The 17,565-nt window shown below is 43.1% G+C and overlaps 1 protein-coding gene across 1 annotated transcript in view; it reads left to right on the top strand.

Annotated features, from left to right (window-relative positions):
• The window catches only part of FAM186A (family with sequence similarity 186 member A), a 45,397-nt gene extending 28,577 nt beyond the window's left edge, over window positions 1-16,820 (top strand). Inside the window, exons 4-7 of the mRNA XM_047785709.1 lie at window positions 1,560-6,318; window positions 11,677-11,869; window positions 15,611-15,762; window positions 16,634-16,820. Of these exons, the coding sequence (XP_047641665.1) occupies window positions 1,560-6,318; window positions 11,677-11,869; window positions 15,611-15,762; window positions 16,634-16,820 (5,291 nt within the window). The remainder of the gene's footprint in view (window positions 1-1,559; window positions 6,319-11,676; window positions 11,870-15,610; window positions 15,763-16,633) is intronic.
• The last annotated feature ends 745 nt before the right edge of the window (window positions 16,821-17,565 follow it).

Raw genomic sequence — 17,565 nt, 5'->3', positions numbered from 1 at the left:
TAAGTCCAACATCTGCCCACCTCCTCACCTTGCTCCTGAACAATATATATTGACTGATTTTTCCTATTTTTTTTGCATGTTTAATATTAAAAACTGGACATTTTATGTCCATTGACAGATGAATGGATTAAGAAGATGTGGTACATAAATACAATAGAACATTACTCAGCCATAAAAAAGACAAAATAATGCCATTTGCAGCAACATGGATGGAACTACAGACTCTCATAATAAGTGAAGTAATCCAGAAAGAAAAGACAAATACTATATCATTTATTTATGAAACCTATAATATGGAACAGATGATCCTATCTAAAAAAACAAACAAACAAAAAAAAAACCACACACAAAAAAACAGAAATAGGTCATGGCCAAGGAGAGCAGACTTGGGGTTTCCGAGGGGAAAGGGGAGGGAGTGTGATGTATGGGCATTTGGGGAGTTTTTTGGATACAAACTGTTATATTTGGAGTGGATGGATAATGGGACCCCACTGTACAGCACAGGGAAATGTGTGTGATTGGGTCACTTTGCTGTATGACAGAACTTGATCAAACATTATAAATCAACTACACTTTAATAAAAAAATTAAAAATGAAACATTATAGAGCAGAAAAAAGAAAAAACCTGGAAATTTTAGATTTTATATACACATACATTTTATATATATATACACACATATATACACACACATATATATAAATTTTTTTTCTTTTTGTCTTTTGTCTTTGCAGGGCTGGACCCACAGCATATGGAATTTCCCACGCTAGGGGTTGAATCGGAGCTGCATCTGCCATCTATCCCACAGTTCACAGCAATGACAGCCATGACAGGAACTCCATATACATATGTGTGTGTGTGTATGTGTGCGTATATATTTTTTTGCCTTTTAGGCCCAAAACTGTGGTATATGGAAGTTCCCAGGCTAGGGGTAGAATCAGAGCTACAGTTGCTGACCTACACCAACACAGGATCTGAGCTCATGGCAACGCTGGATCCTTAACCTACTGAGTGAGGCCAGAATCGAACCCACATCCTCATGGATCCTAGTCAGGTTCATTACTGCTGAGCCATGATGAGAACTCCTCCCTGTGTGTGTGTGTGTGTGTGTGTGTGTGTGTGTGTATGTTTTTTTAATGGCTGTGCCCTACGCCACAGCTGTGGCAATGCCGAATTCTTAACCTACTGCACTGGGGACCAAGGATCAAACCTGTGCCCTGGCACTGCAGAGACGCTGCCTGATCCTGTTTCACCATAGTGGAAACTCTTCATTTTTGCTTTTATTTACTTTTTTTCTTTACACCTTGCTTTTATTAAAAAAAAAAATTAATGGTCACATCCATGACATATGGCAGTTCCTGGGCCAGATATTGAATCCAAGCTTCAGCTGTGAGTATGCTAGATCCCCTAACCCACCTTGCCAGGCCAGGGATGGAACCCGTGCCTCTACAGTGACCAGAGATATTGAGGCTAAACTTCTTAAGCTTAAACATAGATAGAACACAATGCAAAAGAAGAAATGAGCTCTCATCATTTGAAGTTTTTATTTTTTTCCTTTTAGCGTCTAGAGGTTCTCTGTGGAAATCTTGGAAAGAAAGAGTTATAAAGCGACCTGCAACAGCTCATGCTTTAAGACCAGATCAGATGATTAGTGATGAATTTGCAACAAACAGAAAGATTTCAGAAATCCAAGATATGCTGCAGGAACTCATAGGTACTGCAATGTTCAATAAATTGGAAAACAATGCTATTAAATATATATCATCAACAATAGCAAACCTTTCTAAAGCTTTAAGTACACTAAATGATGAAGTGAAAATTATTAGCCTCCAAGGTACCAATATGTATATAAATGAGACAGACGAAAAAGGAATTTCTCTGAAGATAATACAAGATCTCAGTGAAAAAAATGAAATGCTTCAGCAGAAACTTCAAAAAGCAGAAGAAAACTATGAACAACTTCTTCGATCCAGAGGCGCAGAACTCAAAGCATTGCCCACATCAGCACTGAAAGTGTTACCTGAACCTTCTCGAGAGTCATCCACGGCCACTAGCCAAGGTGGCATAGAAGACAGTATAGACAATATTTTGGTCAATGAATTTGCAAACATTGTAGATAAGTCCCAAAGAAAAGGGACCACACCTCTGGGGAGAAGGCCGAACTCAGCTATTTCACATGCAGGCCCAGTGAAAATGTTCCCTGATTTAACTGAGCAGCAGCACCCTTTACCTGAAAAAAAACAGAAAAAGTCTTCTAAAGATATCCCTGAAGATAAGGTATCAGTGGAGGTTCAGGAAGATGGGCCTGATCAGCATCAGTCACAGAAACGAAAGCACACAAAAGGCCCATATGTGAAGGAGACCTCTGAATCAACTCTGAGTGATGACAAAGGTAAACAGAAAGCCTCTGGGACCAAACTCGATCACGACTTGGACTTACAAGCGCTGGAAAAGAAAAGAAAAGAAAAGAAATCCTTTTCTGAAGCCAAATCAAAGTCAGTTCCTGAAACAAAAAGCCAACATCCCCCTGCCGATTTTCCTTCTATGGACACAAAGAGCCAAGGCAGCAGAGATGGAACAAGCGGTATATGGGAACTGCTCAGGAAGGCCAAACTTGAACCTTCGCTTAGCAAAAGTCCCAATGCTTCAGAGAAAAAAGAGGAACTCACCCCTGTGTCAATGGATAAAGAGGGCAAAAAGGAGGCGGCAAAAATGAGTAGCCAGGTAGAGCCATCCAGTGTCAGCCAACTTGATTATTCCTCTGAGAAGGTAAAACTAAAAGGAAAGAAACAACAAATCTCTCCAGGAACCACTGCAAGCAAAGAAGAAAAAACTGAAGAAAAGGATATGGTGGCGCTCGCCCAGACAGTCAAGTCTCATGAACTTGTTAAAACACAACCTAGGATAACTAAAGAGACTTTAGGAATTGCAGATGACAAAAGTGAACAGAGTAACCTGGAAGCATTTCAGGAAGCCATAGTGTCATTCCTAAAAGAGAAAATCGATGCCACAGGAAAGCCTTTGGATAAAAAGACAGTGCCAAAAGAAGAGTTATTATTAAAGAGAGCAGAAGTTGAAAAATTAGGAATCATAAAGTCAAAAATGGAGGAATATTTCCAAAAAGTGGCTGAAAATGTGGCAAGAATCTTGAGAAAGTACAAAGATATAAAAAATGCAGTTGGAGAGAAACCTATGAAACAAAAAAAGGTAGTCTCATTTATGCCGGGACCACCTGTTCAGAAGTCGCTGAGCGCAAGGTCGGAAATTAACACCTTACTTTCACATGAGAGCCTTGACCCACTAACTGATAATTTAATACAAATGATCTTGACTGAAATCGAAAGTGAAGGAGATATCCCAGCAGCCTCAACAGTAGGGCGAGATCATAAGGAGAAGGAAAAGCAAAGGAGGGAGGAGTATTTGCAAGAGGGTCGACAAAAGAATTTTGGTACCATTTTGAAACACCAGTTGCAAGAAGAGAGGAGCTATGAGATGATAAATAAGAATTTGGAGAAGGAAGGCGCATGGCTCCCGATGAAGGAGGAAAAGCAAGAGCAACAGAAGCAGAAACAGTGGCAGGAAGAAGAGGTGTGGAAAGAACAGCAAAAACAAAGGATGTCAAAGCAGATTGAACCGGGTAAGAAGAAAAAGCAAAGGGAAGAGGAGAAAGAAAGGCGTCTGGAGGCAGAGGAGCAGCAGCTGGAAGCATGGAAGCAAAAAATGAAAGTACAAGAAGTACCTCTGGAGAAGGAGAAAGGACAGCAGATGATACAGGTTCAGAAGAAAGTGAGGTATCTGGAGCAAGAGAGCAGTTGGAAGGAAGCGGAGGAGAAGCAGAAGCCAAGGAAAAAGGCAGAGGACCAAAAAAGGCAGACGCAGAAAACAGCAAAGGAGATGAAGACTTTACAAGAACTAGTCCAGGCGCTCAGTCAAACGTCGGTGACATGGTCTCCCAGGTGGAAGAGCACACCGAAAGCCACAGCCCAGCTACACCAAAGAAAAGAGTTCGATGGGAATCTGAAGAAATTAGGGGCTCTTCCCGAAGGAAAGTACCCCGTACCAATTGTTCCTCCCATCTCCACGCGACCTTCCTCACCTGGGGGCTTTTCTATTTCTGGACAGCCTCCCACAAAGTTAATCACTCTCACCCCTCAGCAGGCCCCCCTTTTTACCCCTGAAGAGGCCCAGGCACTGGGAATCACTCCCACTTCTTATCAGGTTCAGGCATTGGGGGAAACTCCTACTCCTAAAATGTCTCAGGGTTTGGGAGCAGCCCATACTCCTGAGCAGGCCTGGGCACTGGGGTTCCCTGTCACCCCTGAGCAGGCCCAGGCCCAAGGCATCACCCTCACCCCTCAGCAAGTCCAGGCACTGGGGACCCCCATCATCCCTGAGCAGGCCCGGGCACCAAGGATCCCCGTCACCATTGAGCAGGCCCAGGCACTGGGGCTCCATGCCACCCCTGAGCAGGCCCAGGCACTGGGGCTCCATGCCACCCCTGAGCAGGCCCGGGCACTGAGGATCCCCATCACTGCTCAGCAGGCCCAGGCGCTAGGGATCCATGTCACCCTTCAGCAGGTCCAGGATTTGGGGGCTCCTTTCACTTTAGGACAGGCTCAAGCGTTGGGTGTTTCTCTCTCCCCAGAACAGTTTGGGGAATTAGGGGTCCATCTCACCTCAGATAAAGCCTATGCCTCAAAATCTGCCCATACCCCAGAACAAATCCAACCTTTAGGAGCCCCCTTTACCCTAGGGCAGGCCCAGTCCATGGGTGTTACTCTTCTGTCTGAGCAGGACCTGATATCGAGAGCTTCTCTCAGTGATGAGCAGCCCTCAAAGCCCTGGGCTGGTTCTCCTTCAGGACACACCCTGGAAGCTGGGATCTTTACCATTACTGATAAATCTGTCATCTCACATGCTCCTCGCATTCCTAGGAAGTCCCCAGCATCATCTGCTCCTATTGCTGAGAAGTCCCTGAGGTTTGAGGTCCCTTCTACTACTTTGCGGACATCTACATTTCCTTTTACACAATCTCCTTTTGTCCCTGAGAAATCCCCAGGAATGAGGATTCCTTCAGACCCGAGGAAGCTCCTGGCACCACAAATTTTTCCTTCCCCTAGACAGATCCCAGTTTCTAAGGGTCAGTCCACCTCTGTTCAGTTCCCGACACCAGCTCCTAGCCCAATATCTCAGCTGCCTCCCATACCAGGACAGCCTCTTGCACTGGAAGCCCTCTTTGTTTCTAGGCAAGGCTTCGTATCTAAGGACTCTCTGACTCCCCAGTCACCTCTGATGTTGAAGCCCCTTCTTGATTCTAGACAACCCCTTAGCTCTAGAGTCCCAGCCACCTCTGCACAGATTCCCAGTATCGTGGCTCCTCTCTCTCCTAGGAAGCCTTTGGTTCCTTGGGCCTCTTCCATCCCTGGGGAGCTCTTGGAATCTAGACCCTTAACCCTCTCTGAGCAGCTTCAGGCATCCCAGACCCCTGCCACCCATGACCAATCTCCCTATCTACAAGCCTCTAATATCCTTCGGCAGCATCTGCCACCACGGACTCTTCCTGGGCAAGCTTCCCCACTCTGGATCTCTCCCATACCTGGGCCTCCCCCAACACTAATGGCTCCCTCAATCTCTGGAAGGCCCCAGAAGGATTTGCCATCTCCTGTATCTAAGACAAGTAAGGAAAGATTGTCAACTATTTTTCCTCTGAAATCTAAATCTGCATTGGTCCATCCCAGGGTGCCAAGTTTCAAGGCATCTCAAGCCCCTTTTGCCACTAAGAAGTCCCAAATATCAGAGGTCTCTGACACTTCTGAAGAAACCCAGAGATCCCGAGATCCTTTTGCCATGGAACAGTCTAGAACACATCTCACTGATTATAGGACACCAGTATCACAAACCCCTTACATTGACGAGGAGGTCCTCCCAACTCCCATTAAGCCTGTAACATCGCTACCTTCTCCTATGACTCAACTACCCAAAACATCGCAGAGCTCGCCTTCTGAATGGGACCAGACATCCCGATTTCCCCCTATTGATAAGTCCTGGATACTGACTTCAGTTTCAGGTACCAAGAAACCCAAGATGGTTGTATCTACTTCCTATACCCAAGAGCTCAAAGAGGAGAAGTATTTTGTTGATGTGGAGGCTCAGCGGAAGAATCTGATACTCTTAAATCAGGCCACAGAAGCTTCTAAACTCCCTTCGCAGCTATACACAACAGCTAAGAAGCTCATAATTGAGACACTTCATACGGACACAGTTCGGCTGGGATACCTATTCCGAAAGTACATTGCCTATAGGCTGATCCAGCGTGCAAGGTAGATGTAAATGTTGTGTCCGGTTTTCCTGATTTCAAATATCCTCCCTCATTGCTCTATAGGTACATACATATTTGTCAGATCAGACGTTCTAAAAGATTCTCTCACAGAAGGTATTTGGGATGGAAGCGCGCGCGTGCGCGCGTGCGCGCGCGCACACACACACACACACACACACACACACGTCTTTTTAGGGCTGCACCTGTGGCATATGGTTCCCAGGCTAGGGGTTGAATTGGAGCTGTAGCTGCCAGCCTACACCACAGCTACATCAGTGTCAGTTCTGAGTCACATCTGCGACCTACGCTGCAGCTTGTGGCAATGCCAGATCCTTAATCCAATGAGTGAGGCCAGGGATAGACCTGACATCCCCATGGATACTAGTGGGGTGCTTAACCCACTGAGCCACAATGGGAACTCTCAGGGACTTCTGTAGAAGCTCTGTACGTAAAGATTCTACGTGTAAATGCTGAAGCACAGTTTTAGTGTTGTATTGCCACATGATCAGTGTAGTATGCCTGAAAAGCAATGATGGAGAGAACGTAAAATTAGACTAGATGTTGATAAGGAAACATTTCGTTTCCATACATGTTGAAGAAAGTCCTTAAAGATACTAAATGTTGTGGTGCCTAGATAGGATTTATATATTATTTAATTCATCAACATTAAAAAAACAGGAGTTTCTGTTGTGGCTCTGTGGTTAATGAATCCAACTAGGAACTATGAGGTTTCAGGTTCGATCCCTGGCCTTGTTCAGTGGGTTGAGGATCCGGCGTTGCCGTGAGCTGTGGTGTAAGTCGAAAACGCGGCTCAGATCTGGCATTGCTGTGGCTCTGGCATAGGCTGGCGGTTACAGGTCCGATTAGACTCCTAGCCTGGGAACCTCCATATGCCATAAGAGTAGCCCTAGAAAAGGCAAAAAGACAAAACAAACAAACAAACAAACAAAAACATTAAAAAAATATTCACTACATGCCAGAGGCTGGGTTAGGCCCAGGGGATGGAGGGTGGAAGAATACACAATGGATAAGCCATATCCCTGTCTTGAAGGCACTCAAAGTCTTCAGTCACAAAGACGATTATACAGCAGGATGTGGAAAGAACAACGGTGATATACTGCCAACCCGATACAAGAGAACTCAGGAGAGGCAAGAGTTAGGTAAAGCTTCTATGAGTCCAGACCTTTCAGCTAAATCTCAAAGAACTTTTAGTAAAAGTCAGTAAGACAGCAAAGGCAGAGAGTCTGACAGAGCAAAGAAAAGAAGCAAGAAGAAGCAAAGTGTGCGTGTGCGTGTGCGTGTGCGTGTGCGTGTGCGTGTGCGTGTGTGTGTGTGTGTGTATCTGTCTGTCTGGGGAAACTAGTAATTATTTTGGGGCGCCATGAGCCATATCCATATAAGACGGCAAATTTAATTGATAAATGTGTTTGTTCTCACTGCTCCATCAGCTGGCCATTCCTCCATCTCTCTCTCCTTGGGCCTCCCTATTCCCTGAGACACAACAATATTGAAGTTTAGCCAGTTAATAACATTTCAATGAGCTGTAAGAGTTAAAGTGAAAGGAAGAGGCTCAAGTTTCTCGTTTTAAATCAAAAGCTAGATATGAATGAGCTTAGCGAGGAAAGCACATTGAAAACTGAGAAAGGCCAAAGCAAGGCCTTTAATGCCAGTTAGCTAAGCTGTGAACGAAAAGGAAAAGTTCTTTTTTTTTTTTTTGATCCGAGCCGAGTTTGCAACCTACACCACAGCCCACAGCAATGCCGGATCCTTAACCCACTGAGCAAGGTCAGAGATTGAACACGCAACCTCATGGTTCCTAGTCGGATTTGTTAACCACTGAGCCACCACGGGAACTCCCAATGCTGGATCCTTTAACCCACTATGTTGGGCCAGGGATTGAACCTGTGTCCTGAGCTGCAGAGACACCGAGGATCCCATTGCATCACATCAGGAACTCCTAGATAGGGAATTTTAAATAATGAGATACCTCAGTGGTTACTATTGGACTAGGTGTTTAGATTACTGAATTATCTTTTAAAATACATGAACAGTAAAATCTCTGAAATGAAACTGTAAACTTTTCCAAGTGATGACACATGATTTCAATAGGAAAATTATGGGAAAAATCTAAAAGACTGTGACTAGATGGAAAAACAGTGGGAAAGATTTGATTTGAAAAACAAGTCTTATTGGGATGATCTAATACATAGCAGAATGATTACAGTCAGCAATACTGTATTATAAATTTCAAAGTTGTTAAGAGACTAGGTCTTAATTTTTCTTGCCACAAGAAAAAAAAATCATAATTATATGACATGATAGAGGGGTTACCTAACACTATGGTGCTAATCATACTGCAGTATATAAATACATCAAATCAACATACTGCATACCTTAGAGTCATTTATATCTCTATTATGTTTATTATTATTATTATTATTATTATTTTTGTCTTTTGTCCTTTTAGAGCCACACCAGCAGCATATGGAGGTTCCCAGGCTAGGGGTCTAATCAGAGCTGTAGCTGCCCCCCTACGACACAGCCACAGCAACGCCAATACCGAGCCACCTCTGGGACCTACACCACAGCTTACGGCAATGCCGGATCCTTAACCCACTGAGTGAGGCCAGGGATCGAACCCACAACCTCATCGTTCCTAGTCGGATTCGTTTCCACTGCTCCACGACACGAACTCCTCTATTAGGTTTATATATATAGACGCACACAGTCACTTCTATCTCAAATATACATCAAAGAGGGTTATCAGGATGCTACCCACTTGCTTCACTGAAAACTTTGTTATTTGTAGGAATGAGTGTAATAGGCATGCTGCAGTTCATGAAGAGACGCGAGTTTCTGTCGTGGCGCAGTGGTTAACGAATCCGACTAGGAACCATGAGGTTGCGGTTCGATCCCTGGCCTTGGTCAGTGGGTTAAAGATCCAGCGTTGCCGTGAGCTGTGGTGTAGGTTGCAGACTCTGCTTGGATCCCGAGTTGCTGTGGCCCTGGCGTAGGCCGGTGGCTTCAGCTCTGATTGGACCTCTGGCCTGGAAACCTCCATGTGCCGCGGGAGCGGCTCAAGAAAAAGGCAAAAAGACAAAACCAAAAAACAAAAAATAAAACACATGTAATAAAGATGGTTGTAGGAGTGGAAAAATAAAAATAAAAACCACCTGTGGGATATGAAAAAAAACCCTAAGGTTCTTGGAAAATTAAATTGATTATAATTACTTAAATTAATTCAGGAAGCTTAAATATTTAAGTATTAAATGATCCATATATACAGTAGGTTCTAAGCTATTAAATATAACCCACAAAAGAGACCTAAGAGTTATTCCCTCCCCCCATGTATGTAAAATACATATATTCAGAAAAATACCTTCAGTGGGTTCTCATTGCCTACCCCTCAAAAAATCCAAACTCCTTAACATGGCTTTTTAAAGCCTTTCATAATCCAGCTAATTCATAATCCATAATCACCCCCCACTACATCCTTTCACATATCTGTGGTCTAAAAATCCCAAACTACTCATCGCTCCTAAAACACAACTTTCATTTTCTTGCCTTTGTTTTTAGTACTCCCTCAACCTAGAATTCTACATCCTCTTCTCAAACTTTAGTGGCTGTAAGATTTACCTGAGATTAAAAAACAAAACAAAAACCCACAGGGAGTTCCCACTATGGTGCAATTGGTTAAGAATCCACTGGAGTGGCTCAGGTTGCAGCTGCAGCTCAGATTCAATCCCTGACCCAGGAACATCCATATGTTGCAGATGCAGGTATTAAAAAGCAAAAACAAAAACCAAAACCAAAAAGAAAAAAAAAAACCCAACTCAGATCCTGGGAGTTTCCTTGTGGCACAGTGGGTTAAGGACTGGGCATTGTCACTGCAGTGGCCTGGGTTGCTGCTGTGGCAAGCATAGGTCCCTGGTCTGGGAACTGACAGATGCTGCAGGCGTGGCCAACAACAACAACAACAAAACAAACAAACAGAAAACCCAAAACCAGATCCTGAAGCCTACCACCAAGCTTTTTTATTCAAAAAGTCTGGGGAGGCACCATGGAATCTGCATTTTCAACAGGCACCATCCCCCACAAAATGACTCGGTCCAGGTGATCAGGGTCCACACTTGGAGAAATATGGGTATTGTGGAAAGAGAGATCTGGGTTTGCTTCCCAAATCTGTTATTTATTAATTATATGACTTTAGGCAATTATTTTGCTCAGATTTCTCTTCATCTCTGTAGAATGGGAATGGCAAAAAAAAAAAAAAAATCTGTTTAGGAGGCCCAAATGATATGGTACACATTACTGTAAAGAGAGTACTACCTTTTTATGATTTCTCAAGATCCTACTCAACATCTTCCTGTGAAGCCTTCTTTAATTCTCTTGTTAGAATTAATTATGCTTTCCTTTTTGGTCAAACAGCTAAACTGCTGTTTAGTATTTATTTCATTCTCTCTGCCACAGTTAATTTATTAGTCTCCTAATCTTGCTTGTAAGTGCTTTGAAGGCAAGGACAGTCTTTTTCATTAATTATGTTAACTACTATTTCATTTCATTTCATTTCATTTCATTTTGCTTTTTTTTTTCTGCTCTGTCTTTTTTTTTTTTTATAATTTTTTAAATTTTCCCACTGTACAGCAAGGGGGTCAGGTTATCCTTACATGTATACATTACAATTACATTTTTTCCCCCACCCTTTCTTCTGTTGCAACATGAGTATCTAGACAAAGTTCTCAATGCTATTCAGCAGGATCTCCTTGTAAATCTATTCTAAGTTGTGTCTGATAAGCCCAAGCTCCCGATCCCTCTGGCCGAGTCATTTTGCTTTTTAAGGCCACACCTGCAGCATATGGAAGTTCCCAGGCTAGGGGTCGAATAGGAGCTAGAACTGCCAGTCTACGACACAAACACAGCAACATGGGATCTAAGCTGTGTCTGCGAACTGCACCACAGCTCACAGCCACGCCGGATCCCCAACCCACCAAGCGAGGCGAGGGATCAAATCCGCATCCTCATGGATACTAGTCAAGTTCTTTACTGATAAGCCAGGGAAATGTCCCTTTTATATAGTTTATATAAGTACTAAAATATTAATAAATTAAAAATTAACAACCAATGCTACTGTAACACTAAAAAAATTCTGTGAAGAGTTTAAAATTTGACAGTCATATAGAGTTTTGAAAGTTTAGTCATACAGGGAACTAGTTTGAGGTCTCATTCAGCATGCCTCCCATCTTTATCCCATCTCTCTCTGCTTAGTAAGGATGAAATGAAAATGGTAAGTTACTGAGGCCAGGTTTGCTGAGTTAGGATCAGAAATTATATCAATCTAATCCTTATTAATTTTTCCAAGAAACAACATAGTCAAACGATTACAAGCCATCCAGAATACTGGGAGAGGCTATGAGACTCAGAACCTCTACATAATGCTGAACAAAATTGATGACTACCAGAAAAAAGTGATGCGGATCTGGTTGGAGAAGCAGAAATCTCTACAGCAGAAACGGAATCAGTGTCTGAGGAAAACAATGTACTTATTTAGCCAGGTAATCTGTTTTCTATTTCCTCTCCCCAGTGTGTTGTGAAAGCCATAAGCTTTGAAAATAACATTTACCGGGAGTTCCCGTTGCGGCTTATCGGTAAAGAACCTGACTAGGATCCGTGAGGATGTGGGTTCGATCCCTGGCCTTGCTCAGTGGTTAAGGATCTGGTGTTGCCGTGAGCTGTGGTGTAGGTCGCAGACGAGGCTCAGATCCTGCGTTGCTGTGGCTGTGGTGTAGGCCAGCAGCTACAGAGCCAATACAACCTCTAGCCTGGGAGCTTCCATATGCCACTTTAAAGAAAAAAAAAAGAAAAGAAAAGAAAAAGAAAATAACATTTACCTGGAGATACCATGTATATTCGTTTCCTAATGCTGCTGTTAACAAATTACAAACTTGATGGCTTACAACAACAGAGATGTACTCTCTTACATTTCTGGAGGCCAGTTTCAGAAATCAAGGTGTTGGTGGGGTTGTTCCTTCTGAAGGCCCTGAGGGAGAAATTTGTTTCAGGCCCCTCTCTCCTAGATTTTGGTGGCTATGGCCAATCCTTGACATTCCTTGACTTGTAGCAGCGTAACTCCAATCTCTGCCCCTGTCCTTCCCATGGCCCTCTTCCCAGTGTGTTTTAAGTCTTCTTTCCTCTTAAAAAGGCACATGTCATTAGATTTAGAACTCACCTTGTTAAACCAGGATGATCTCATCTTCAGATCCTTAACATAATTACATCTGTAAAGACCCTTTTTCCAAATAAGTCTTCATGCACAGGTTCTAGGTGAACACAGCTTTTGAGGAGTTCACCATTCAACCCACTACACTGTGACTTCAGTGAAACTCCTAAACTAACAAAAGGCATACAGGCTGAACTCTCTAGAGGAGAAAAGATTAGAACAGGAGAGACTTTGAGAAATGCTCAACTCCTTCCTAGTCAACCCATATCTACCAGCCTCTAGATATGAAATCTCTCTCTTTCTCTCTTTTTTTTTAATGTCCACACCCATGACATTTGGAAGTTCCCAGGCCAGGGATTGAATCTGAGCCGCTATGCTGCAGCGATGGCAACACTAGGTCCTTTAATACGCTGTACCTCACTGGGGATTGAACCTTTGCCCTCTGCAGCTACCTGGGCCGCTGAAGTCGGACTCTTAACCCACTGAGCCACAGTGGGAACTCCTAGATATGACAGTTAAAGTCACGGCTCTCCAGCTGATTCTTGGTAGTTACTTCTTTCCTCTAAACTATAGAAAGGCAAGTTTTAATATCATGCATTTACAAGAAAGGAGATAAGGCTTTACTTGCATACACAACAGCAGGTACAGATGATCTTGTTAAACTCTAATATCTACTCATTATGCCCCTCTCTGAAATAAATGTCAGTATGTTTTTGGAAGTGATAGTGATCTTCCAAAAGTTACAGAGTGGAGATTAGAGTTATTTGCTCTGGGATCACATGCCCCTGTTTCTTTCTCCAGCATGGAGTTCTGGTACATTCTTGGAGTTCTAGGAATATTTTTCTATTTATATATCCTTTACTTTCACTAAACTAATATATATGATTAGCTTATTCACTACTTTAGAAGGTGCAGAAAGACTTCTCATTAGAGCCTGATCCAAATCAGATATGTTGTGAATTTTCCAGACGTTACCTTTTAAATATTAAAGCTCTCTGGGGAAAAAAAAAAAAAGAAAAGAAAAAAAAATGGAGTTCCTGTTGTGGCTCAGTGGTTAATGAATCTGACTAGGAACCGTGAGGTTGCGGTTCAATCCCTGGCCTTGCTCAGTGGGTTAAGGATCTGGCGTTGTAGTGAGCTGTGGTGCAGGTTGCAGACGTGGCTCAGATCTGGCATTGCTGTGGCTGTGGTGTAGGCCAGCAGCTACAGTTCTGATTAGACCCCTAGCCTGGGAACCTCCTTATGCCGCAGGAGCGGCCCTAGAAAAGACAAAAAAAAAAAGACAATAAAGCTCTCTGACTCCCCAAATTAGATAGGTTCTGGGTTTGGAAACTATGACCAATCTAGATGGAGTAAAGCTAGATGAACTGGTAGTATCATGAGCTAACAGGAATCACAATGTCCAGGGCATTTCAGAGGATTAAAAGGAGTCTGGGATCAGGGAAGCTAGAACTTAGATGATGAGGTGGCTATCAAGGCATCACTAAGGGAGAAGAAAAAGCAAAAGGAAGAAGAGTGTAGAAATAGACATTACACTGCATCAGAGATAGCAGTCAAGAGGATGGTTCTGCTACTAGAGGTCTGAGTTCAAATCAGCTTCACCATAAACTAGCTAAGAGACCTTAGGTAAGCCACCTAACTTTTCTGGGCCTCAAATTCCCAACACTGAGACAACAGCAATAACAGCACCTACCTCATAAGTTTGTTGTAATTACGAAATGAGTTAACATACAGAAAGAATCTGACAGTCAACGTTAGCCGTCGTTACATTTGCACAGTGCTTCACAATTTATGAAGTTCTCCCAAATATAGTATCTTATACAACTCTCATAACAACCCTATGTTATTATTCTTATTTTAGAAATAGAGAAGAAAGAGGTGCAGATAAAATTAGCAACTAATCCAAAGTCACTCATTCAGTCCAAAGGAGAGGACTGAAACTAGAACTTAATGCAGGACCAAGGTTTTTGTTTCTTTGTTTAGTTTTGTTGTCTTTTTAGGGCCGCACCCATGGCATATGAAGGTTCCTAGGCTAGGGGTTGAATCGGAGCTGTAGCTGCTGGCCTACACCATAGCCACGGCAACTTGGGATCCAAGCTTTGTCTGTGACCTACACCAGAGCTCACAGCAGTCCCGGATCCTTAACCCACTGAGCGAGGGCAGGGATCAAACCTGCGTCCTCATGGATGCTAGTTAGATTTGTTTCCACTGAGCTATGACAGGAACTCTAGGACCATGGTTTTTATATATCATAACTGCCAACTCTGAAATTATGTGTTGGAAGTGGGTAGAATTTGAGTAGTGGTTGGAGGAAGGGAGAAAGGGCATAGGTTTTTTGGGTTGTTTTTTGTTGTTGTTGTCTTATGTCTCTTTAGGGCAGCACCAGAGGAATAGGGAGGTTCCCAGGCTACGGGTCAAATCGGAGCTGTAGCTGCCAGCCTACGCCACAGCCATAGCAATGCAAGATCTGAGCCGTGTCTGTGACCTACACCACAGCTTATGGCAATGCTGCATCCCCAACCCACTGAGTGAGGCCAGGGATAGAACCCACATCCTCATGGACACCATGGACACCAGTCGGGTTTTTTTTTTTTTAATGTCTCTTTTACACTATATATATATTTGGACTTTTTGTCTTTTTATTAGGGCCTCGCCCGAGGCATATGGAGGTTCCCAGGCTAGAGGTTGAATCAGAACTGTAGCCGCTGGCCTACGTCACAGCCACAGCAACACGGGATCCAAGCCATGTCTGCGATCTACACCACAGCTCACAGCGATGCCAGATCCTTAACCCACTGAGCAAGGCCAGGGATTGAACCCACATCCTTATGGATGCTAGTCGAGTTCGCTAACCACTGCGCCAGGACAGGAACTCTGACACCAGTCGGGTTTGTTAATCACTGAGCCACGATGGGAACTCCTTTTTGTTTTGTTTGTTTGCTTGTTTGTTTTGGGGGGGCGTAGGTCTTTAGATTCATAAACCCATGGAAAAGGAAGTGTCATAGTTTAGCTCAGAAGAACTTCCTAAAGACTGGCTCTTTCTTTTCATGGATTCCTTTTTCTGATTTATTTTTAGCTCCAAGAGATATATAAACTGAATCTCAATCAACCTATCCCTTTGATCACGGACAAGAAGCAAGTACATGTCTCTACCAAACTGGTTCAACAGCCATTCCTAAAACTACTAAGAGAAGAGGACAGAAAGTATTGCATATTCAATAAATTTGGGTATGCGGTAGGAAAGACATTAAACTTCTCTTTGGATAATATATGGGACCTAATGCTTTTTTTTTTTTTCCTGCCTAAGAGCTTCCCTTTCTCCATCATTTTGATATGGTGCAGTAGAGAGTCTAAGGAGGTATTAATTTTCCTAGTTAATTAATTAATTAATTAATTTAATTAACGGCATATAGAAGGTCCCAGACTAGGGATCAAATTGAAGCTGTAGCTGCAAGCCTACACCACAGCCACCTCAATGCCAGATCCAAGACACATCTGCAACCTACACCGAAACTCACAGCAACACCGGATCCTTAACACACTGAGCAAGGCCAGGGATCAAATCCTTGTCCTCATGGTTACTAGTCAGGCTCATTACCACTGAGCCATAACAGGAACTCTGTTTCTTAGCTAATTTAGCAAGAGGCTTATTTATACTTAAATATTTAACATCCAGTTTTGAGTTCCTTTTTAAAAATAAAGTTGATACTTCCTTACTAAGAAACAAATTATTTTAATACAGAATGAAGACACTTAGAAGCATTATTTATTTATTTATTAAAGAAGGTAGGAACTTTGGGAAAGAAGGAGAAAAGATTGTGGCTAAGGAAAAAATAGCCTGGATATGGAATGTATACTTCCTGAAGCTAATAAAGCAGCTTTAAAATGGATTAGTAGGTGAAGTCATGGAAATGCAACTTTCAGGATAAAAGGAAAGCTATTTCTGCAAATTCTGCTGTTTTAATCCATCTCTTAGTCAAAGTGGGCAGAGCTGATGTTCCTCAGTGCCAGGGAGGGCTTAATAGGAAGGGTATATTTTGAATGGTTAAGGAGCTCAGGAGAGTTTGACCCTTCCAAACAATGCTCTCTGCTTCTCTAGACAAGAAGACCAAATGGAAGCCATCTGGAATGCAGATCTATCCACTTCAAGCTACCCAATCACAGAGAAGCCATCAATGTATTCACTCTGGGCCCAGCTGGGTGGGTACCCAGATATTCCTATGCTGCTCCAGTTAGATGTTCATTCTGTCTTCAGAAGATCTCTTACATGCATCCAATCAAAGTAAGTTAAGGCCTGGGAGCACTCTAGTACCCCGGCCTTTGGTACATACCTTTCGTTTCCCTAACTTGACTTTCTCTTATGGCATCAGGGAGGTACCAAAAGTAGGTTCTTGGTGTGAGGTCAGACTCACACCAGTCATAAAACAGTACAGGTAAGGAGTTCCCTCCATGGCTCAGCAGTTAACGAACCCGACTAGGATCCATGAGGACTCAGGTTTGATCCCTGGCCTCACTCACTAGGTCAAGGATCTGGTGTTGCCATGAGCTGCAGTATGGGTTGCAGACACAGCTTGGATCTGGCATTGCTGTGGCTGTGGCATAGGCTGGCAGCCCTGGCTTGGGAACCTCCATTTGCTTTTTAGGGTGCAGCCCTAAAAAGCAAAAAAAAAAAAAAAACAACTTGAGGTAAATTCAGCATTAGTCTTTTAGTGTTTTTTCCCAAAGGCCTGCAGATGTCACTACTGGAATAATATAAACAAGTAAACAAAAACCAGTTATGACACCATGAAACATAATCTAACACCAGACAGGTCTACTTTACTTTGAATTCCACACTTAGGGATTTATCACTGGAGTACCAGAAAAACCATAGTAGAATGCTTTTTTTTTTCTTTTTTGCTGTATTTTAGAGCTGCACCTGAGGCATAGAGAAGGTCCAGGCCAGGGGTCGAATCAGAGCTATAGCTGCCGGCCTATACCACAGCCACAGCAATGCTAGATTCCGAGCTGCATCTGTGACCTGCACCACAG

Source organism: Phacochoerus africanus, chromosome 7 (assembly GCF_016906955.1).
Source record: "Phacochoerus africanus isolate WHEZ1 chromosome 7, ROS_Pafr_v1, whole genome shotgun sequence".
NCBI lineage: Eukaryota > Metazoa > Chordata > Mammalia > Artiodactyla > Suidae > Phacochoerus > Phacochoerus africanus.
The sequence above is the reverse complement of the archived record's forward strand: the minus strand, read 5'-3'. Positions and strand labels throughout refer to the sequence as shown.